Raw genomic sequence first — 23,135 nt, 5'->3', positions numbered from 1 at the left:
ATATATATATATATATATAAAGGGGACCGTATCCTAAAGAAAAGCGCAGTGTCGACTAGAAAAGAACATCGTGATATCCAAATTTGAGCATATGGACAATCTAACAGAGGTGGTAAAACCACAAGGATAGAATAAAATTGTCATGCCTAGTTCTCTTCGAAGTATCCTAAATTTTGATAATACTAAACTGATCAAATAGTAAAATCAATGCAATAATTTATAGTGATACGAGAACAAACACAATCAAAATAACAAGGAAAATTCAGAAAAAATATATTCTTGTAAAAGGAAAACTCAGGGGCCGGGATCCACAGTAGATGGACAATTAGCATTGATAAAACTCCTGACAATCAGATGTACAGCACGTGATGTTGTGCAGCTAGCATTCATAGCTGGAATTTGCCAGTTTAATAGTGTCACGCAGCACAGTTTATGCATCTTTGTGGCTCCCCACGGGCCTCAAACTTAGAAGGGCATGCAACATTATAAATTAGGATTCTGAGCAACAATACAAGTGAAAAACTCATCCAGTTTGGTCAATGGTGCATTCTTTACCAATTGATCACATTCTTCATCTTAGTTTAGTAACAGAAGTTGACAAGACAGGTGGAAGAGGAACTGGGAATGCATCATAGAACAAGAACGGTGCCAAGAACAACAGTTAGGTACTAAGAAATTGACAGAAGAACAACAAGACGTTTCATCCTTGAACACTAGCAACGCCAATATCTCAATCTTTTCTCTAATCAAGAATCTTAACAAGTTAGAAGGCAAGTAGAGTCAATATCATATCTGCTCTTTCGCCTGTAACATCAACTTTTCGATCTTCCTCTTCATTTCAACCATATTATTTTGCCCGAGTTCTTTCAGTAAAATCTCGTATGTCCTTTCCTTGGGAACAATTCCATTCAACACCGCATCTTGAAAGAAGAAGCAAGCATGTTCAAGTTTCCCGCTCCCAGCGAGTTCACGAATCAAAAGAGCATATGTACTAAGATCAATGCTAACATTGTTATTGAGCATGTGACTCAACAGAAACTTGAGCACCTTCATGTCCTTCATCTTGCAACACATCTTCAATAAAGGTTGATAAGTCTCAAGATCTGGCTTGCAAGAATTCTCCTCCATCCTCTCAAGCAGCTTTAAAGCACTGTTGCCTTGCCGATTTGCACAAGCATGATAAATCATGGCATTATACGTCCACAAATCCCGACTAACCCCATGGTTTTCCATATCCTCAAACACGTACCACGCATCGTTAAGCCTTCCAGACCGACCTAATACGTAGATGAGTGTACTAAAAAATTTAGCATCAGGCTTGCAACTTTTTTTATTCATCTTTTCATAAACCTCCAAAGCTTCATTTATTTTTCTTGCTTTCCCTAGAGCACGAATATAAATAGAATATGCAATCACATCAGGCTCGCAACCCTTGTCTCCCATCTCATTCAATATAACTTCAACATTTCGAAAATCCTTCTGCTGACAATATGCTTTAATAAAACAAGTGTACGAGGAAGCATCAGGACGAAATCCGTGTTTCTCCATTTCTTCCATTGTTTTTCTAGCATCATCTAACATTCTTGCTTCGCAATACCCATGTATCAAAATATTGAAACTATGAGAATCCAAGGTTATAGAATCCTTAAACTCTAAAAAGACACTATAAGCATCCTTAGCACCACCTTGCTTCGCCAGTGCATGCATTACCATATTCAATGCCACTGTATCTTTCTTCACACGATATTTCTCCAGCCCTCTAAGTACGTCAATAGCATCTTTGTACATACCAGAACTAGCCAGCCGCCTCACTACAATGCTCATCGTGGAAAGTGAAACATGCCCGTTTAACTCATTCATTTCATTGACTACTTTCCACATAATACCAAACTTCTTGCACTTCCCTAATATATCGACCACGAGATCATATAACCGAGGTGTATGCACATAGCCTGTTTGATTCTTTGCCCAAATGAAAACACCAAGAGCCGTGATCCATTGATTGCTAAACCTCTCCAAAAGCTGCGAAACCAAATCATTTGTTGCATTTATTCCACTCTCATCCAACGCCTTTACAACAGCATCCTCGGATGGGAAGTGTCTTTTAAGGATTCCTTTTACTTTATCAATGTCCCCGCCAGTGCCACTCTCAGCTGCTATGCTTTTGAAGTTTTCAAGGGTCGGATTATCGACCCAATTGGCAAGTGGAGAAATAAAAAAATTTCCATTTTCTGGATCAGAGAGTTTTGGGTCCCTAGTAAGTCCGCTGGGAGACTCAGGCGAGAAGGGTGAGTCGTGGGTGAGGGGAAACTGGGTAATGGTTGATAGGTGCTTGGCTAACAAGCGATTGATTTGATAAGGCACTGGAGCAAGGGATTTTTTAAAGAGCTTGAGTATTTTGAGTTTTGGCTGCATTTTTTTTCCCTCTGAAATCTGGATGCAGAATGTAAGAACATGCCGGACGCTCTTTGAAGAGAAGGAAGAATGGAGCATGACTTATTGGGCCAACCTGATGGGTTGTGTATATATTAGGCCCAATCTCGATCTTAAAATCCCCTTCTGCGACGCTATTTTCTTCACTCTAGCAAGAGCTTTTCCAATTTCGAATATGTAGAATTATTCTTTTAAATTATTTTAAAGGTTATGGTAATATAATAATTTAATTATGTGTCGTTTAATTCCTTATTAATTTTTAATTATATCTATACTAACATAGTGGTGAAATTATGCAATACAACTTTATAATTGTTTAAAAATTAAATATTCATCGAGAATATAAAATATATTTTATGTACATCTTCAACTACTGAATAATATACCTAAGATCACGAAGCTCTAGAAATTACAGGGCATACAATTTTATACTTGAATTTAGCTATGATAGGTAAAATTGAATATGAAATAAATCTTAGATAATATACTTGTATGATTTGAGAATCTACTATTAATCAATTAGTTATAAATCCATAAAAAACAAAAATAAATGCTAGAGAAAAAGATAGAGAGAGAGAAAAATATATAGAGAAAATGAGTATCAAAATAGTTTTTTTAAATTATTTTAAATATTAATATATTAAAAAAGAAAAAAATAACAATTTAATCACAACACCAAACAAGCCGTTAAAAATGAATTTTTAAATTATTGTTGTTCCAACTATATCATTTGCCAAACCATGATGTTTTGAAAAAAAAAAAAAATTAAAAAAAAAATCATGACAAGTTAGTGCTTTATATAAAGGAGGAAGAAAAAAAAAAACAATGGGCATGCTAATTGCCTAGACGATCAGGCTGTAGACTAGGCCCGATTGATTTAGCTTCCAGTCTCAACAATCAAGTTGGGCCAGATGCTCTTCACATCCCATCAGAATGGCAATAAAGGAACTAGAAATATTTGTCATGAATTATAAAAAGTAATTTTTAATTTTGAGTCATGAATTAAAAATTGTTTTTTATAAATAATTTCTGGTAAAACTAAATTAGAATGACTTTAAATCGATAGTACATTTTTTAAATAAAAATATAAGATTTTAAAATAAATAAATAAATAAATGCAGTATAAGTTAGAATTCATAAACAGTTAAAGCTTTTATTTTAAAATTAAATCAAAATTTTACTCAAATTTAAAATAAACTTTTGATTTAAGTCAAGATTTATTCTTAACTAAACATACTTAACATAACCTTAGATAAAATTCAAGGCTTTCTCATCAAACAATTGTGCTGTTCATTATGTGTCCAGTTAAAAACTGTGTCTAGGATCGCTTTCTTCACTCGGGTTCGAACAGTTATAGAATCGACTGAGAATAGAATAAAGCCATGAATTAAAAATTGTTTTTTATAAATAATTTCTGGTAAAACTAAATTAGAATGACTTTAAATCGATAGTACATTTTTTAAATTAACCTATAAGATTTTAAAATAAATAAATGCAGTATAAGTTAGAATTCATAAACAGTTAAAGCTTTTATTTTAAAATTAAATCAAAATTTTACTCAAATTTAAAATAAACTTTTGATTTAAGTCAAGATTTATTCTTAACTAAACATACTTAACATAACCTTAGATAAAATTCAAGGCTTTCTCATCAAACAATTGTGCTGTTCATTATGTGTCCAGTTAAAAACTGTGTCTAGGATCGCTTTCTTCACTCGGGTTCGAACAGTTATAGAATCGACTGAGAACAGGGTCAAGAACCATCTCGAAGTAGAAATCAGATTGATGAAAACGAAGCAACTAACCAACAAGCATGCTGCTGGGCTCAGATTAATGTAAGCATCCTGCAAGGCCTAAATCCTGTTTAGCTCCTTTGCCCGTATCATCAACTTCTCAATCTTTCCCTTCATGTCTGCCATATTCTTTCTCTCAAGTTCCTCCAACAAAATCTTGTATGTCTTATCACAAGGGACCATTCCCTTCAACACTGCTTCTTGAAAGAAGAAGCAAGCGTATTTGAGTTTCCCTTGCTTACGGAGGCCGTGCACCAATAGGTCGTATGTAACAATATCAATACTGACATCGTTCTCAAACATGTGATTCAGCAGAAATTTGAGCATTTTCATGCTCTTCTTCCTGCAACACATCTTTAACAGAGGCGCATAAGTCTGGACATCTGGTTTGCAAGAGTCTTCCTCCATTTTGTGGAGCAGCTTTAAAGCACTCTCATCCTGCGAAAGTGCACAAGCAGCAGAAATCATGGCTTTATACATCCCCAAATCCCGACCAACTCCTTTCTTTTCCACGTCCTCAAAAATATTCCAAGCATCCTTGAGCCTTCCAGACAGACATAAACTATGAATTAACGAACAGTAGAACTGAGTACCAAGCACGAAACCATGTCTCTTTATTTCCTCGCAGACTTCCAAAGCTTTATTTATTTGCCTCGCATTCCCAAGAACACGTATATAAACAGTATATGCAATCAAATCAGGAGGGCAACCCTTCTCTTGCATCTCATTTAAAATGATTTCAACATTTCGAAAATCCTTCTGCTCACCGTATGCTTCAATGAAAGCGGTGTACGAAACAACATTAGGATGAAAACCACGTTCCTCCATTTCTTCCATAGTCTTTCTTGCATCACCAAACATCCTTGCTTTGCAATATCCAGATGACAAAATATTGTAACTACGATAATCTAAATTTAAACAATACTCAAACTCTAAAGCCACAGCACGAGCATCCTCAACACGACCGTTCCTAGCCAAAATATCCATCAGCACATTCATTGCCTCTGTGCTTTTACTCAAACCGAATTTCTCTAATCCTCTAAATGCATCAATAGCTTCACTGTACTTGCCATCTCTAACGAGACGCTTCATTACTTTCCCCATGGTAACCAATGAAACATACCCATTTAGTCCACTCATTTCCTGAACTAAATCCCACATAAGACTAAATTTCCTGGACTTCCCTAATATATCAATCATGGAATTATATATCTCAGGTTTATGCACAAAACCTGTTTGATTTTTTGCCCAAATGAAAACCCCCGAAGCCACCAGCCATTGATTGCTAAATCTCTTCAAAAGCTGCGAGACCAATTCATGTGTTGCACTGATACCACTCTCATTTAACGCTTCGACAACAGCATCCTCAGATGAGTAGTGTTTCTTTAGGATTTCACCCGCTTTATGCACATCACTATCGCTTGCTTCCGATAATAGCGAGAGACTAGCAATATTTTTGTGGGACTCAGTGTTGGGATATTTGTCGCAGTTGGCATGTGAAGGATTAGCAAAATGTCCGCTGGTCGGTTTTCTGACTTTTGGCTTCTGGTCGTTATTGAGCCAAGTTGAGAGGATAGAAGGCCGGGGCTGAGGAGAGTCGGGTGAGTCACAAGCGAGAGTTAACTCGGACAGGGTGCATAGGAGTTTAGGTAGTAAGTAGTTGGCTAGGAGGGGTTTAGCAAAGAGGGCTTTTCGATGGAGCTTGAGCATTTGGAGTTTTGGCTGCATTTTTCTTTGAGAAGCAAAAGAAAGCATCAATACTTTCATTCAGTTCTCTGCACTACATACCAGGAACTGAACGGCGAAACGAAGCAGCCGGAAGGTGGGTGTTGGGCCGAGAGGTTGTTCGGTTCATATTGGGCCTGGAATAATAGCTCAAAAGACATATTTGTCCCGAAACTGTCACGTGGTTCTCAACTGGCTCCTAAAAAAATACTAATCTTCTCAATTAGATTTGGATACCCCGTCAATCAAGCATTCCCAATTAAACCATCATTACAATCTAGCATAACAATAACAGCGTCGTTTTAGAATGGAAAAATTACAGGGAGAGAGTTAAGTGGGTGCTGTCCAAACGATGGGATCCAATCGGGACTCGTGACCAAATTGAGGATTAAAATCTTGGTTGAATATGTTATTTCCCCCAAAAATCCTATTCTTTTAGCGTTTTGGATGTTTTAGAATGTGATTGTAATTATTTTAAAATAAATTATTTTTAATATTAGTATATTAAAATAAATTAAAAATATAATTTAAAACATAAAAAAATTAAAACTTTTAGAATGTAATCATAAATAACTTTTTAATTCTAGCAAAGACCACAAACTTGGCAGTTAAAATCTTCTTTCTTACTTAGGTAGTATTTTATATCTTGAAAGCTATTGTTTTTAAAAATATGTTTTTATTGAAAATATAGTAATTTTGTTTTATCTGTAACAAAGATAATATAAAAGCACCTGAAAACCTTATTAAAAAAAAAACCTCAAAAAATTTAAAAGCTCAGTCCAGTCTAAAAACAACCGGTGCTTTAGATTTCATTTGGAGCTGTAGTGTTAAACTGACTTTTCATTAAGTTTTAATTTTTTTAATATCTCTTTAAATTATTTAATACATTAATATCAAAAATAATTTTTTTTAAAATAAAAAAACAGTACTTAGAAAAATAAGAAATTTAACGCGCTCTTGCAAATTACATCTCCATCTTCATCCCTCCAGAAAGGGAAAAAGGGTAATGCACCTCAATTTGTTTGTGTTGTGTCAAATGGGGTTCAATTTTCGTGTGTTTGAGGACTCTTGTTTACATTGTGAGCTGGCTCTTTGCAGGGTTTCATTGTGTGCAAACATGAAGAGGACAATACCGTAGGCTGACGCAGTTGATGTTATATCATTGGATGAATCTTCTTTCTCAGATGCAGATATAGAGATTAATGTTGGAATTGATGGCCATCGGTTACCCAATGATGTTACAATTGATCAACAGCTAACTGGCAATGGAGATAAGCACAAGCCTTTGGATATCATGAATCATCCTTGTAAGGCCGGAGCCACCATCTGGCTTGTTGAGGAAGTTCACAGGCGCGCATCAACATATCATCGTGTGGCTAAACTCTGGCAATCTGACCCAATGCACCATGCTTTTGTAGACTCCATTTTCCGACAGTTATGAAGCACGTCTCGGGTTTGGGCTGATTCTGTGGGATGTTCCTTTATTTCTTGGGTAAGAGCTTAGAACTGTATAACCACCATCTACAATGGAACAGAAACTTCTCTTATGGTATTCATTAATTATTATTTTTCTCCTGTACAATTGTCTCTTGCATAAATAGCCATGTTTAGCATTTTTTTCTCAACCCTTGTTCATGATTCCAAATAATGTTCTTGCTGATTGAAGGTTGGAAATTGCTGGGACATGCTGTTCCCAAACTGGGAATTCTAGTTTGGTCTGCAAGAAACAAAGAACTTGGGTTTTTGTTGCTCACCGGCATCTCTAAAATGTAGCCACTGGGTATAACATTCACATTTCAATCACCAATAATCACCACAAGAACAGAAACCTTGCTGGAAAAAGTGGAAACGGTTGTTATCCCGAACAATGATTTCTCGGCTGTATGATTTTGATACTAGTTTGGCAAATGAGTGGCAATCAGAGCATATTCGGAGATTCTTTGCAACACGAATTGGCATTCCTTGATCTGTACTAATAAGTGCAAAAGCTATTGCCAATTTTTCACTGTGTCGACTGAGCAGGTACTCCTTTTCCTTCTCATTTACATCAAGCAGAACATTCGTGAGATCAGGAACATAGCCATTGTCTCTTAGCCTACAGCAAATCTCCTTCAACATAGGCTCAATGTGGGTCATTTCTGGGTGTGATTCATCACCAGTCGTGAACTCAAAAAATTTTCCATTGATCTCGATTGAGCTTGATCCAGGAATTTTATGGGCTCCTTTCTCCTTCAGGTGTAGCCTAACCTTTGCAACATCATCCCATCTTCCTGCAGAGGCATATATGTTTGACAGAAGCACATGAATCCCAGTCCTCTCAGGATCCAATTCGCTTATCCTTTCAGCTGCACAAGCTGCAATGTCTACATTTTTGTGCACCCGGCAAGCAGCTATAAGAGATCCCCAGATCACATCATTAGGCTCCATTTGCATACTATTTATGAGACCAAGAGCTTCGCTCAGTAACCCAGCTCGGCCAAGCAAATCAACCATGCACCCATAATGGACAACTTGGGGAGCTATGCCATAGATATCCTTCATGGACCTGAAAATATGCCAGCCCTGTTCTACCAATCCACCATGGCTCAATGCAGTCAGGAGTGCCACAAAAACCACTCCATCTGGTTTAATCCCTTGCTGCAGCATCTCATCAAAAAGCTCAATAGCCCCAGTTCCATTTCCCTCCATGGCCATTGCACCAATGGCAGCAGTCCAGGCTGAAACATCTCTTTTCACCATCTTGTTGAAAACTTGCATTGCACTCTGAGGGTCACCACATCTAGCAAACATATCAACCAAGGCTGTGCCAAGTCGCATATCAAAGTGAATATCTTTCTTCTTAATATAACTATGGATCCACTTTGCAAGGTCCAGTGCTCCTAGATACCCACAGGCCGATGCAACACCCACTATTGTCACCTTGTCTGGTGATATTCCCTCGCTCTGCATTACCCGAAAAAGTTCTATCGCTTCCTTGAACATGCTCTCTTGTACCAAAGCCCCGATCATTGTGTTCCAAGAGACAAGATCACTGTCTGGCATCGCCCTGAAAATTTTCCAAGCAGACTCCATGTCACCATTTCTAACAAAACCTGCAATCACTGAGTTCCATGATACCCGAGTCTTGTTCAACATACGATCAAAGACTCTACAAGCCATTTCTTGTTTGCCACACTTCATGTACATGTTAATGATGGCATTGCAAACATTGTCCCAACCTTCTAATCCATTCCTCAAAACATAACCATGGCACCATTTTCCACAAGAAACATCATCCAACTCTGAACATGCTGAGACAGCAGACAACATTGTAATCCTATCAGGTCGCGGACCATGTTGCAACATTTCACCCAATACAGCAAGAACTTCTCTTGCCAGCCCTTGGCGCACATAATTTGACATGATTGTGTTGTACAAGACCAAATTTTTATCAACACACTCGTCAAAAATCTTTCTTGCCTTATCTATAGCTCCACATTTCATGTACATGTCAACAAGTGCATTAACCATCAACGCATTAACCTTCAACTCTAACTCACCAATACAAGTACACACCTGCTCTCCCAACTGGAGATCCTGCAACTTTGCACAAGCTGAAATCACTCCTACCATCGTAACTGAATTGGGTCTAATACCCACCTCTACCATCTCAAAAAACAAAGAAACAGCCTCTTTATAACAGCCCCTCTTAGCATAGCCACCAATCAAGCTAGTCCATGACACAACATTTCTCTCAGACATTTTATCAAACACCCTTCTCATACAATCAATCTCTCCACACTCACCATAGAAATGTATCAAAGAATTCTCTACAAACATATTTCTCTCAAAACCCATTTTAACGATTGCTCCATGGACTTGAAACCCCTCACTAAGCGCAGCACTCTTCGTGCACGCGCTTAGCACGAAGGGAAATGTGAAATTATCAGGGACAGCACCCATGCACATCAGTTGACGAAAGACTGCAATGGCTTTATCACCAAGTCCACATGCAGAGTAACCTCTAATCAAATAACTGAACATATAATGAGTACCCATTATTCCATTATCTTCTATGAAGAGCTCTAATGCCTTTTGCGCGTATTCTAAACTTTCAAAAGTGCCCATTTCAGTGCAAGAGGATATTAGGTTGGTTAGAGATAAAGGGTGGTGATTGAGGCCCTTTTTAGTGATTTGAGAGTGTAGTTGTTTGAGTTCTGTCATTGTTTTGCATTTTTTGAAAGACCCAGTTGGATAAGAGCGGTGCTTGGTCAAAGTTTTGAGTTCATTTTGGTTGGCTAGAGCTACGGAGGCTGGGGTAGCTGGAATTAGAGTAGAGAGATGAAGTGTTGCCGCCATTTGGTCTGGACTCTCTGTTGCAGCTGAAGGGCTAACTAGATTAGCTGAAATTTTAAAATTGCTAGCGGTTACGAGCTGATTTGCCCTTTTTTATATTCCTTTTCGATATAGAAGTTTTATATTTTAAGTTTTGGTCGAGGCCTTTGTGCAAGTAAACAAGCAATCTTCTATAGCAAAAAAACCTAAAAATTTAATTCAATTAAAAAAATTTAACTGGAAAAAAAAATTAAACTAATTAGAATATTTTAAAAAAATCGAATAATTTAGTTTGATTTTAATTTTTTCAAACCGAACAAAACTAAGAATGATGACACCTAATAAAAAGGGTTTGTTTTTCACCTGATAAATTCTTCCAGGTTATGCCAACTAAAATTAGATTGACATTATCGTGATTAAAGATTTCCATGTTCTACAAGTTTCAATGATTCAGATTAACAAATTTCTGAGGAGACGAGAAGTTGAATTATCTATCAATGGCCACCATTTTTATGCCCACTTAGAGCCGTTGTTCAAATGCCAGTTGCATAAATCGATAATTGAATTGAAGGTTGCACCTAACTTACTGTTATTCCGATTTCACTTGGAAACTTTGACCAGAAAGAAAGATAAGGAGGAAATTTTATTTATTTAATTGAGATACATAGAGAAGACAGTGTTACATGTACCCACGAAGGTGTAACATTGGGTTCCAAGGCTTTTGGCGAACTAAGATGCTTTCAGATTCTCATTCCCGGTTTCTTAATCTTCACGGGATCGCATCTCAGTTTTAGCACCTGAAGAAGTTTTAAGGATTTTTGGAGAGCACACTGCCTATAGCCCTGATGGTGTTTGGGGTAGTCCTGCAGCATCCTCCAAATAGAGAAGCCCCCGCTTCACGCCACTTGTTTATGTATGAAACAAAGTCTTCATCTACCACTCCACTTGATTTCTGCAGCAGTAAACATCAATTCAACTATTATGAATCGCTGACGTTAAAGAAATTGTGCAAGTGATTGATCAAGAAACAGGAAGAAATACTGCTTCGTAATGATAATATAACGTTGAAGAACATCAGCTGTCCTAAAAAAACCAGTTTGTACAAAATTATACGCAGTAGTTCTAAATAACGAATTAGCAACTTTGCAGTACTTCAGGGACTGAGAAGGCAGTGCTTGGTGGAGAAGTCCACAAGACAGCCTGGTATACAAGCAATAAAAACTTGAAACAAAAAGAACTCCACCAGGATGCTCACCGTCCACTGCTTAAGCTCAGCATTGTATGTCTCGCCGCTGTTTGGATATATGACTATTGGCTTACTTGTTGCCTGCCAGATTAATCAGACGAATTGCATGAGTCCCACAGGTTAATTTAGATGTGTATAGCAGAGTTCCTTTAGAAATTTAGTTTAAGTTAGAAAAATTATTAACCAGGAAACAGACCTTTCGGATGGAGAGAACAAGTCCATGGATAAATCTAGGAGGGGTACAGTTGATTCCAACAGCAACAACTTGTTTGCATGAATCTGCAATAGAGGCACATTCCAGTATAGAATCACCACTGACCACATTAATTCCATCCTTGGAATTGAAAGAGAACCATGCTGGAATATTTATCCCTTCCTCCTCTAGAAGCTCAGCACAAGCCTGATAAAAAAAACCAAGCAAAATAACGAGGACAGTGCCAGAAAAAATACGTGTTACGACATTATCAATAAATACCACGGAATTATTAATCTAATAAGAAATATAAGAACTACCTTTGCCTCAAGCTTATTTGGAATTGTCTCAAATGCAATCAGGTCAGCACCTGATTTGAGTAGAACCTGTAACCTTCTCCTGTGAAAATCCTTCAGTTTTTCTAGAGAAACTGCATCACCATATTTCCCACTGTAAAGAGAGATAGCATCAGATTGTTGTCGGGTAAAAGAAAGGGAATTGCAAGAAGGAACGACAAGCTTGATGTAATATTTGGTAATTACTTGCATTAGAGACCGTCTCATAATCTGCTGATACGGGCAAATAATATGTTAATCTTTTAGTTACTCACCTATACTCGGAACCATCAGCCAAATAAGCACCATAGCTGCCAATGGAAGCTGCAACTAAAACAGGACGTCTAGAGATATTTCCACTTTCAATGTAATCCCAAGAACCTTTGGTACTTTTGTCATAGTAAATTTCCCTTGCCTCACATGCAATTTCAACACTTCTCCTAAGCAATGATTCTGCTTCTTCCACAGACAAGCCTTTAGCCACAAAACCCTGAATAGTAGCCTGTCACAATAATACAGACAAGCCTATAGCCACAAAACCCTGAATAGTAGCCTGTCATATTTTTATTTTGAAAAAAAATGTTAGCTGAACTTTATCCCCACAAAAATTACATATAATTGGATTATCAGTACTAAAAATACCTGATATGATGCTGATAGTATGATATTTGCACCAGCGTCAAGATAATCTAGGTGAACCTGGCATATTAAACACATCCATTATTGTCTATTACCAACAAGAGCATTCATGATCAAGAAAGGAATGCCACCGAGAACACAACTTCATTATCCAATTTTAGCTTTCCAAGAACGTTTGAAGCATGTAGACCAGAGAACATGTACATGAGATTCATAATGTCTAACTAGTTCAATTCCACAAACAATCGGCATCGTTCATGTTTCTTCAAATTTATTTGGAAAAGGCTCTGCTTGTTTAAACAAGTAAATTTAGGTTCAAACTCCTGTGTATACAATAAATTTTCTTGGAAGAGATTCTAATCTTAACATACAAACAGAACCTCGAAGAATTAGTTTCGATGGGATACCTTGAAGAACCAAGAAAAATATATGGTCTCTTCTCGCTTTTTTTTATTTTTTTTTCTTGCATCTCTAGAAAAGAAAGAAAAAACCTTACACGAGTCTCTGTCCAGATGTATTTGAACCTTTTAACTTTCATGGAATGGAAACGTGTCATTTGTTTAAAGAAACAACTAGACACGTATTGTGAAAAGGCCACGTGACACCTTAAAAAAACACCAGAACCGAGGGTTAGATGTAGGGAAGCCTTTGCCACGTAGCTTGTGAGAATATACCATCTAATGTTTGCTGTGGTAGGATAACAACTATTAAAAAAATATTTTTTATTTTTTAAAATTTATTTATGATATTAAAAAAAATTTAATTTTAAATAAAAACTCAAAAGAAATTTTAAACCAAGATGCATGGTAAAAACAAACACAACATAAAATGCTTCCACGTAATGTATGGGTTTTATAAAGAAAGAATCTCTATCTTTACAACATGCTTCCTTAAACCTATTCTTTTCCATATGTATATGCTTGGAAACATAAACATTAACACGTGACAAAAGGAATCATATTTGTCCGATGAAAGACATTGAAAGTTGAAACCTTGAAAAAGGAAAACAAGAAAGAAAATTAAAATGGACAGGTCTGTTCATTAAATTAAATATTTTTTTTCATTTTCGATTTTCTTTTTTTAAGATTTATTCATGAAGATAATTTTTTTCATAAAAAATAGAAATATATCAAGATTATAACTATTGTTTATTAAAAAATTCATAATCATAATTTATAATAATAATTTTATATTTTTGATAATCTAAATATAGGATGTTAATTTTATTTTATTTAAATCAAGAACTACCATAAGAAATTTATATTTATACTAAAAATTAAATTTATGATATTAAATTAATATAAAAATATATTAAATAAATAAATATATTATATTATATTATATTATATGAATATAAGAAATTTATATTTATACTAAAAATTATATTATATGATATTAAATTAATATAAAAATATAATTAAATTTGTTAGCTTAAGATATATATTATATTTATACTAAAAATTAAATTTATGATATTAAATAAATATAAAAATACAAGAAAATAAAATAAAAATAATTTTAATTTCTTTTATTATTAAAAGGTGCTTGAGTATATAATACACACACACATATATATATATATATATTATTTCTCTCTTTTCTTTATTTAAAACAAGAGAAAAATTTATAAAAAAAACCATGAAAAACTTCTAAATATATATTTTTTTCAAGCTAGCATAAAATTTGAAAATTTAAATTCTTCAATTTTCTGAATAAAAAAATTGTATTTGAATATAAGATATAATTTTTTTTAATTTGGTTTTGTAAAAAAATCGAAGTGCGCTATTTTTAACAGCCTCGACATTTTTGTTAATTTTTCTCTTATTTTCACTAAAAGAGAGAGAGAGAGAGAGAGACGATTAATCTGCGCAGAGAAAGGCGTAAGATTTATTTATACATTTAGAGAGAGTGAGAGAGATCGAGGGTACCCTTCTAACGAGGTGAGGAGAACTGATGAGGCATTTGGCACTCCAGAGAGGGTCATTAAGGTCAGCACCATGTCTTTCGAGCTCAGTGGCTAAGCCGCCGTCAACAATAGCACAGCCACCACATTTTTTGAGGAAATCCGTCATCAACGTCGTCGACGAATTTTCAAAGTTTCCCAGTTCCATGTTGTTAATTATTGATGATCAAGACGGAAGAAACAAGAGGTTAAGCGAGGGATGGCGAGTTGCCAGCACGTCTTTGGTTGCTCAGAAGAAACAGGAAGCACTCAGTTAATGTGTTCCTAATTCCTGCAACCATTTTATAGAGAGAAGCGGGAGTGAAGCTGTCAAAGTTACTGTATTGCCCCCACAGTACTTGTAATTGTAAATGATGATAAATTAATCACTATACTTTAAATAGAGGTGGAGGATGTTTAGGACCATCAGCGCAATTCATCCTTCATTGTCCTAAATTAACTGCACCAGATCCAGTGTAAATTATAAATTAATCCCTGATTTAATTGATTTTTTATTTTAAAAACTAATTATTTATTCCTTTTGTCCATTTTATATTTTTTCCCAATTTTTTTTTAAATGGAAAAGAGAAAAGGTGATTAAATAGATACTATGAAACGATTAACAAGAAAAGAAGATACTTTTTGAAACAAAATATTAAATTAAGTGTTCTCAACCCTGATCAAGGGATTAAATAATTAATTTAAAAATAAAAAAAAACTAGAGAGAATAGTGTATGATTTACTCCATCAAAGAATTATTTTTAAAATCATCTCCTCCTCTCTATAGAAATAAATAAACAGATAGATAAATAAAAGAAAGAGGAACGGTGTGTACGCCGTCCTATAATTTTGGAGGTGCATGTCCTTTCTTCGGGTATTGTTTATGTTATCTCTTTAATGGGTGTTAAAATAAAGGGAAAAACAAATCCTGACAAGCAACTTTATTATTTGCCTAATATAAAACCAGACACAGTTTCCACTTTCACTACGACAGCATGTATCCAGCCGGTTTGAAGTCCACGTTCGTTAGGTTCAATAAGCGTTTAATATGGCAGTATTGGTGGTTTTTTATAATATTTGTTTTTTTAAAATATATTTAAATAATATTTTTTAAAATTTATTTTTAATATCAAAGTTAACTTATCATGAAAATCTTGAAAAGCCACCTAGTTCCTCTCTCCCTTTTCACTTTGACCCCCCAGGCTTTCGATCATGCCCTTCATCAACAAATTGAAAGAAAATGGTCTTCAATTTACCCATAAAAAGGATGAAGTTGTCCAAAAAAAGAAGTTTTATAATTAAAGATTTCACCATGCAAATCCATAAGGAAATGCATTGTGCATTTAGTTCAATGAAACCCCCCTCAAAGCTTAATGATTTGTTAATATACACACACAAAACACAGTATATCGATGTGGAAATGGCATTCCTTTTATTACTCTGTACAAGCAGGAGGACCGTATCAAACAATGTCAATGATTAAAGGCAGGAGAAAAATCAGAGGGTTTAATTTGGATCAACGTACCTGTCAATTATAATACAAAGCGGTGTTTGAAATGACCACGAATTTGTCCTTTGAGTGGTGGGGGGGCAACATCAATTTGATTCGACTGGACTTCCCACTTATTTTTGGAAATTCTTGAAGAACTTGTGTACCATCAAACAAGTAATGTAGAGAGAGAGAGATAGTTATCTTGCTGAGGCAAAATGGAGATCACTTTCCATTAGAAAATACCGATTGATTAAAGTTTTCGCACTAATGGATTGGGATTTCATTTTATTTTATTTTTATCTTGGGTTTTTTTATATGGGATGTCCGGGCCAGTTTGCATGCACCACGATTTTATGTGGGGTGTCCGGGCCAGTTTGCACACACCACGACTAATCCTCATAGCCTACTGAATACCCTGCAAACTCAGTAGGCATGTAAGACACCGTGGAGATGACAGGTGTGCATGTCAGGACTCAAACCCAGGTGCAATGAAAGGAGACAAGCTCCTTCCACCACTAGATCAAGCACTGAAATGTATTTTTTTTATCTTGGGTCTTGGTTACACAGTAGGAGGAGAGATATATATCCTCGGGATTTCTTAGCCTCAAATCTGTTCGAGTTGAAATTTTCAAGTTAAGCTAACGGGCTGCTTTCAAAAACAGGTGCATACTTCTAGGGTGTCGCCCTTAATGGCTGGGATTCATTTAACCAGAGCCATATTTTGAGGCTCAAAGTTGAGATATGAGCTCTACCCAGGCTCAATAAAGGTTAAAAAAGGCCATGCAAAAATGGCCCGTACCAATAAGCTTCCGTCAATGCCCAAGATTTGCAGTTGGGGCTGGATTTTATGAAAGGCAACAGCAGTGAGAGTTGTTGCCACAGAACATGTTCAGAGACTTGCATCCTCGAAACGACCAGTTCCATGTCACTAACCATTCACACACATCCCAACAAATCTACCATATAATGTAATTGATATCACACATGAATGGCTCAGCCCTTGCAAGGCCAACACATCGTTCATGCAACAAGCACGATAACTTGTGATAAGCAAAAGGTTAAAACTTGAATAAACCTTATTTCAGTATTCATGCAGAGTCACGAGACATGTTTTTCATTCCTGTGAAGAAAAAGCTTGAAAACAATCAAGCAAAGAGCTAGATCATGACTCCGACTGGTTACAAAACCAACTTAGGGGAAAGAGCACAACTTAGGGACCGCGAACAGGGTTAAAACAGAAACAGCCGGAATTCTGATCTTCAGGTATCATCCCTCCTCCCTTGCTTGTATCAATCCCTTCCAACATTTTCACCACCTCAGCCATTTCAGGACGTTTTTCCGCATTTCCATCCCAGCATTTTCTCATGACATTTGCTAAAGAACTTGGACAGCATCTTGGAATATCTGGACGTAAATTCTGCCAATAAAATCATGCGGTATAAATTACCAATGTCTATGAACTTTGGCAGGATGCTAGATTTTAAGGTCCCGTAAAAAGTTTAGTAAAAGAAAAAACTATTTTAACAACAGGATATCAGCTCTCTCAAGAGCTTTACAGTTTACAACTAAACTAGGCCTTTTCCTTGCTTGAACAGTTAATTAATTACAAAAGCATATCCATCACAAAAATTGAAAGAAGAAAGGGACCAATTCATGAACTGCAGTCACGGGCTACCTCGCAAAGAAGAGGCAAATAATATGGCATTTAGATAAACAATAGATCATAAAGTTCTAAACCCATTAATCATGAACAGTGAGATAACATTCACTTTGAACCTCCTCAGGTCACCATATAACAGGAAAAAGAAAAGAGAAAAAAAAAGAAGCATAAACACAAAAATAATAAAAACTAGGCATGTGACTTGTTTCCTAAATTACAAACTAACCTGTCGAACAACAGCAGAGGAGACATCAGCGAAGCTAAGATCAGGGTAAGGCATGTCACAACAATAAATTTCCCATAAGCAAATGCCAAAGCTGTAGACATCACATCTTCTGTTATATGGTTTGCCATCAAGAACCTGCATAAAGTATCTGGTTAGAAAGTTGTAATTCAATAAGAATTCAAACATGCCAATTCAATTGCATTCCATGTCCATACGGTTATAAATTTACAATTAACAGCAAAGCATGCCGTTGTGAAGTCCATGTTGAACATGCCACAAGAATTAACTTCGTAATCATTACACATCATTTACATGCATCCCAGACTTGTTTAAATAACCAATCACCTGATAATATACAAAGTTTCTTTATAAAAACCTTCTGCCTAGGGAAAAAAAATGTTTTATTGAAGTGTGAATTACCTCAGGGGCCATGTATCCAAGGGTGCCAGTTTCTCCGGTCATGTCACATGGATTCTGAGCTTCAATACGGGCAACACCAAAATCAGCAATTTTAAGAGTTTTATGAGAATCTAGTAACATATTTTCAGTCTTGACATCGCGATGTACAATCTTCTTTGAATGTAGATAGCTAAGACTGCAAATTAGTAACACCAGCCAGTAACTACAATTTTTATAGGGAATTTTTTCAATAAAAGAAAATGAGTGGAAATAGAAACTCACCCTCTAGAGAGATCCAAAGCAAGTTGGATTACAACCTTAAAAGCAAGTTTCTTTCGACTATTTCTTATCAAGTATTGTTTTAGTGTACCGCCAGGGAGATACTCAACAACAACACAGCATGCCCTAGCAGGGAGATTGATGTTATCATCAGATGGGTTTTTGGCAGGAATCTTGAGGTTGAGAGTTCCCATTGATGCTCCAACAAACTGTTAGAAAATTGGAACTTAAAGCATCAGAAATAAAAATATCATGAATGATAAGCTTATGATGATGTCTACAGTGGCTGGGAGGATCATCCTCCAGGCATATGGATTCAACTAAAAGGGCTTCTAAGTAAGTGGCAAGTTATTTTTTGTTAATATAAGTTTAACATTTACATGTAGTTTATGAATTCCACTATGGTAAGACACACACGATAACTACATTTATAACAAAGTATCAAGAAAACATGCTTGCCAAGAGGAATCCATAATGTAATTATTGGTAGGGTAATACAACATGGAAAATTGCACAACTCAAAAAAACCAACTTCCACGCAATATGATGCACATAATATAATAAACACAACAAGTTTGAGAATAATTTTGTACTTTTGTAACGTTAGGATGGTCAAGCTTGTGCCAAACAGCAACCTCTTTCTGAAATGATGCCCGAACAGCCATGGTTTCAGCAGCTGTGGCCATACCATCCTCCCCCCAGTCCAGCAGTTTCACTATGACATCCAACAACAGTTCAGTGAGAATTCAACATCAACACACGCAGTGCTGAATGCTACCAATCACTCTAGTGGAAACAGGCTGCAATTTCATCATTGCTTATCAAGAGTTGTAGAGAAAAGGTTTTGCAGGCATTAGTATCAAACAACCAAATCCAGACAAAGCATGGCATAATTTTCTGAACTTCCAACGATTTCTTGAAAAAGACAAGGAAAAAACAGAGAAGCCATATAAACATCCTAAAATAATCACATGATAGTCAATAATAAAAAGATGATAAATTTCAAAGGCGTTACAAAATTTAGGGCATGTTAACAAGCAGCAGTATAAAGGCAACTCATATAAAGATTTTGGAGGATAGGGAAAACAAGATATCCTTATTTACTCCCCAGCACGACCTTTAAAGAAACAGAAACCAAAAAATAAAATTAAAATTAAGAGCTCTGAGAATCAAAACAATAAGAACAATCACATAAGCGTAAAAAAAACACAGACATGCAGAGCGAGGACTGGAAAACAGAAAGCAATTACCAGCAACATCTTGGTTATCATAAGTACCACGATACACGGTCCCGAAAGTCCCATGGGCTACCTCATGCCTTATATCCAATTTAGACAAATCAATTTCCCACTCTTCTCTAGGCCTTTGGATTTCAATGTCCCTTGCCCAAACCCTGCTCAGGTGCTTCTCAAGCTGTGCATCCAAGCTTTTAAGATCGATTTTATCAGCTCGAAAATACATATCTTTGCTACTCACACCTCCTATACCTTTCACATTTGAATTGGCACCACCTTCTTGGTTATCCGGTTTCTTCGCGGCCATGACATCTCCAGCATTACCACTTGTTTTTGAATCCATCATAAAGAACCAAATACAATGCAATAATCGTGAATAACAAAGACAACCTCAAATTCTAGACGACAATCCAAGAATAGTAAAAGGAAAAAAAAATCATGTTTTCATCACCATGCTCCTTGCCCTCGAACTCGCATTAACTGATCAAAACTTGAATGATCAAGAACAGAAAAATTATAAAGATCCTTATGCAATTACCAATTGAATTACTAATCAAAGACAACAACGAAAAATCTTGAACAAAAAGAAACCCAATTTCACGAACCCCTAACCTATTCAAGTTCCCTACAATATTGACCTAATAACCAAAAGAACAATATTTGTAATAGATTGCCCACCAATCAGAAAAAAGAATAACAAAAATGCTTTGTTTTGCGGTCTATGAATTGACCCTTACATTGGTTCAAAAACCCAATTCCCCATCACCAACTATATATTCATATCTCGTCTTCTAACGAAGCAACACTACAAACAAATACAAACAAAAGAAAACCCTAAGAAAACGACCCGATTCCAACCATTATCTGAACAAAGAGCGATAAAATAAGAATGAACCGGAATTTAAAAGCTCGCAAAATTTCTGAAAAACCAAACCTTTAAGTAAAAAAAAAACAGCACGCATGCAAGCAAGCAAAACCCATAAACCAAAAACAAAAGAGCGAAAACTTTAGAGAAAGGACGATAAAGTTGACTTTGAATGCTCTAAAAAGTAATATGGAGAGCAAGGATAGAGTCGGAAAAAGCTCAATAATGTCATATTCATCACCACCATCATCAACATTCCCTTTGTTTTCTTCCACGCAATTATAAAGGGAAGAAGAGAAGAGGGGTTTCGTGGATGGGATTTCAAGGAGCAGATAGTAAACAAAAAAACGATTATTTGTTGTTAACCAAATAGAGAGAAGTATGAGAGAAGCACGGGGGTTGGCTGGCAAAATTATGGCTTTTCTTGTGGATGGTGAGAGAGAGAGAGAGAATTTTTCGAAATCCAACATACAAAACTGTCTTTTAAAGCTTTGTTTTTGTATTTAAAAATCTTTTTTAGATAATTTTAATATATTAAAATAAAAAATAATATACTTTCAAATAAAAAATATTTTATAAACAAATAACAATATCTAATTTCACTATGATATACACAAAACAAATTGGACATCCAACACGGATTGGAGCATTTCTAAGGAAACAAGTCAAACTAAAGTTGGCTAAATACAACGATGATTCTTAAAATGACCATCACATGTCCAAATCGATTTTGATTCTTTCTGGGATGAGATTCTTAAAACATTCTTACATTATCGGGCTAATTAAGGACATTTAGTTAAATCGTCCTTGCTTAATTGGGCATGTTCTTGTGATGAGTCAATGGCCAAAAGTCACTATCCAACAGAGATCAGAATTGCAAGATCCTGAAAGGACCGGAGGATTAAATTTTCCCGTAGTTGGAGTAAACATTTTCTTTGGCTAAAAATTACAGGCAGTGGTGTTTTGTCAATTTGATCCCTCCACAAATGAATTGATAACATCGAACCTTCCGTTTCGAATTAGAGGTGGAATAGTAAAAGGATTTATTTGATCAAATTACTTGTAAAGGGTTCACTTAGACCAAATGTCAAAAGTGAAGGGATAACAAGTTATTTTTAACCTTTTTACCGTAAAAAATCAACACCGTGGATGAACGTTCGGAGCCACCAAAACGCATCTTACCAGCAAGGATACGTACATCAACTTCTATGTACCCTGCAAATGCTATGTCTATCTAAAGGTTTTTCTCGCTTCTTTCGTATTTGTTTTATTAAGGAAATCCCATGATTCTTAAAATTTTGATTAGAATATTCAATCGTGATATTCTATGATATTAATTATAACGCCATTTTTATTAATCCTACGATAACTTTCTTTTTCTAGAACGAGGAAAGTAGGATGAAATTTAACCGTAGAATCGGAGCTGCATCTCTCTGACTTGTAAGTTGTTATCGATTATCGTCCTGTTTGGATTAGGAATTAGAAAAGAAAAAACATTTTCAAGTCTTCTAAATTCAACCTATCAAAGTAAACAAAGTAATTAAGAAGTCCGTTAAGAGTTTTTTCATGAATTTATGCATACTTAATTAATATGGATTGTGAATATTGAAGCTGGGCAGTTACACCTGAGATCTTGTTGTCACTGTCGAAGTCCAACAATGAGCATATGTCGTAAATTAACACGACAATAACTAACATTCGGCTGGACTCATGTCCGAACTCTGCCGCCTTTGAGTTCATTGTAAAGAAATATTATGATAATGATGCTGCTCTTTGCTAAAACAACAACAAGGCTTGGATAGTTTAAGATTTTTGCTAACAAGCGGCAATGAATCATAGCATAACAATACTTTTGTGCAAACTCGAGGAGAAGTTTAATTGATTATATTTTAAATTTATTTTATAATAATTACAAGTTTAAATTTTTTTAGAATCACCAAAAACATATATACTTATTAATTTTAAAATTTATAGAATTAATCAAAGTAAATATAAAATAGTTTAAATATACATGTTAAAAAAAAAATACTTCTGTGCAATTATATCTATGTCCTCGACGAGAGAAATGTATAAATATTGTACTTAATGTGTGCTAGGTTGAACTCTGAATTGTTTCTCTATTTTCGTCCTCTGTTCTTAGAGTTTGACGAACCTGGTTCAAATCTAAGCAGGTACAGTGGGAGATTAAGCATGGCGTAATTAAATAAAGGCATTTGGAGTTGCGAGTTGTCTTCTATTTATGCAGCCTGCATCCTGTAACTGGGGATGTATCATTCAACAGATTCAGACAAAAACTCGATTGGAAAAACAAATGAATGAGATGTGTGGCAGTGGAGGACCTCTAATCGTGATATTGTCCC

The 23,135-nt window shown here is 35.6% G+C and overlaps 5 protein-coding genes across 5 annotated transcripts; all 5 read right to left on the bottom strand.

Moving 5' to 3' along the window:
• Positions 1-523: 523 nt before the first annotated feature.
• On the bottom strand, positions 524-2,556 carry LOC105130034 (pentatricopeptide repeat-containing protein At3g22670, mitochondrial-like). The gene has a single exon (XM_011032351.1). It carries the CDS (start codon positions 2,491-2,493, stop codon positions 787-789), a length of 1,707 nt encoding a protein of 568 aa, XP_011030653.1. The 5' UTR covers positions 2,494-2,556; the 3' UTR covers positions 524-786.
• A 1,394-nt stretch (positions 2,557-3,950) lies between these two features.
• On the bottom strand, positions 3,951-6,054 carry LOC105130035 (pentatricopeptide repeat-containing protein At3g22670, mitochondrial-like). Its single transcript, XM_011032352.1, has 2 exons — positions 4,238-6,054; positions 3,951-4,173 (listed from the first exon to the last, which is right to left on the bottom strand). Exon 1 carries the CDS (start codon positions 5,990-5,992, stop codon positions 4,286-4,288), a length of 1,707 nt encoding a protein of 568 aa, XP_011030654.1. The 5' UTR covers positions 5,993-6,054; the 3' UTR covers positions 3,951-4,173; positions 4,238-4,285.
• Positions 6,055-7,643: 1,589 nt separating this feature from the next.
• LOC105130036 (LOW protein: PPR containing-like protein) lies at positions 7,644-10,395 on the bottom strand. Its single transcript, XM_011032353.1, has one exon. It carries the CDS (start codon positions 10,286-10,288, stop codon positions 7,751-7,753), a length of 2,538 nt encoding a protein of 845 aa, XP_011030655.1. The 5' UTR covers positions 10,289-10,395; the 3' UTR covers positions 7,644-7,750.
• A 489-nt stretch (positions 10,396-10,884) lies between these two features.
• Positions 10,885-14,960, bottom strand: LOC105130037 (homocysteine S-methyltransferase 3-like). The gene is made up of 7 exons (XM_011032354.1): positions 14,606-14,960; positions 12,681-12,737; positions 12,314-12,540; positions 12,024-12,153; positions 11,707-11,910; positions 11,520-11,591; positions 10,885-11,216 (listed from the first exon to the last, which is right to left on the bottom strand). The coding sequence occupies exons 1-7, from the start codon at positions 14,786-14,788 to the stop codon at positions 11,073-11,075; spliced, it is 1,017 nt and encodes a 338-aa protein (XP_011030656.1). The 5' UTR covers positions 14,789-14,960; the 3' UTR covers positions 10,885-11,072.
• Positions 14,961-17,100: 2,140 nt separating this feature from the next.
• LOC105130032 (serine/threonine-protein kinase HT1) lies at positions 17,101-21,238 on the bottom strand. The gene is made up of 6 exons (XM_011032348.1): positions 19,926-21,238; positions 19,269-19,390; positions 18,679-18,884; positions 18,418-18,592; positions 17,998-18,132; positions 17,101-17,528 (listed from the first exon to the last, which is right to left on the bottom strand). Exons 1-6 carry the CDS (start codon positions 20,254-20,256, stop codon positions 17,322-17,324), a joined length of 1,176 nt encoding a protein of 391 aa, XP_011030650.1. The 5' UTR covers positions 20,257-21,238; the 3' UTR covers positions 17,101-17,321.
• Between the last annotated feature and the right edge of the window lie 1,897 nt (positions 21,239-23,135).

The sequence above is a fragment of the Populus euphratica genome, unplaced genomic scaffold (assembly GCF_000495115.2).
Source record: "Populus euphratica unplaced genomic scaffold, PopEup_1.0 scaffold17.1, whole genome shotgun sequence".
Taxonomy (NCBI): Eukaryota; Viridiplantae; Streptophyta; class Magnoliopsida; order Malpighiales; family Salicaceae; genus Populus; species Populus euphratica.
This window is presented reverse-complemented; position numbering and strand designations above follow the sequence as displayed.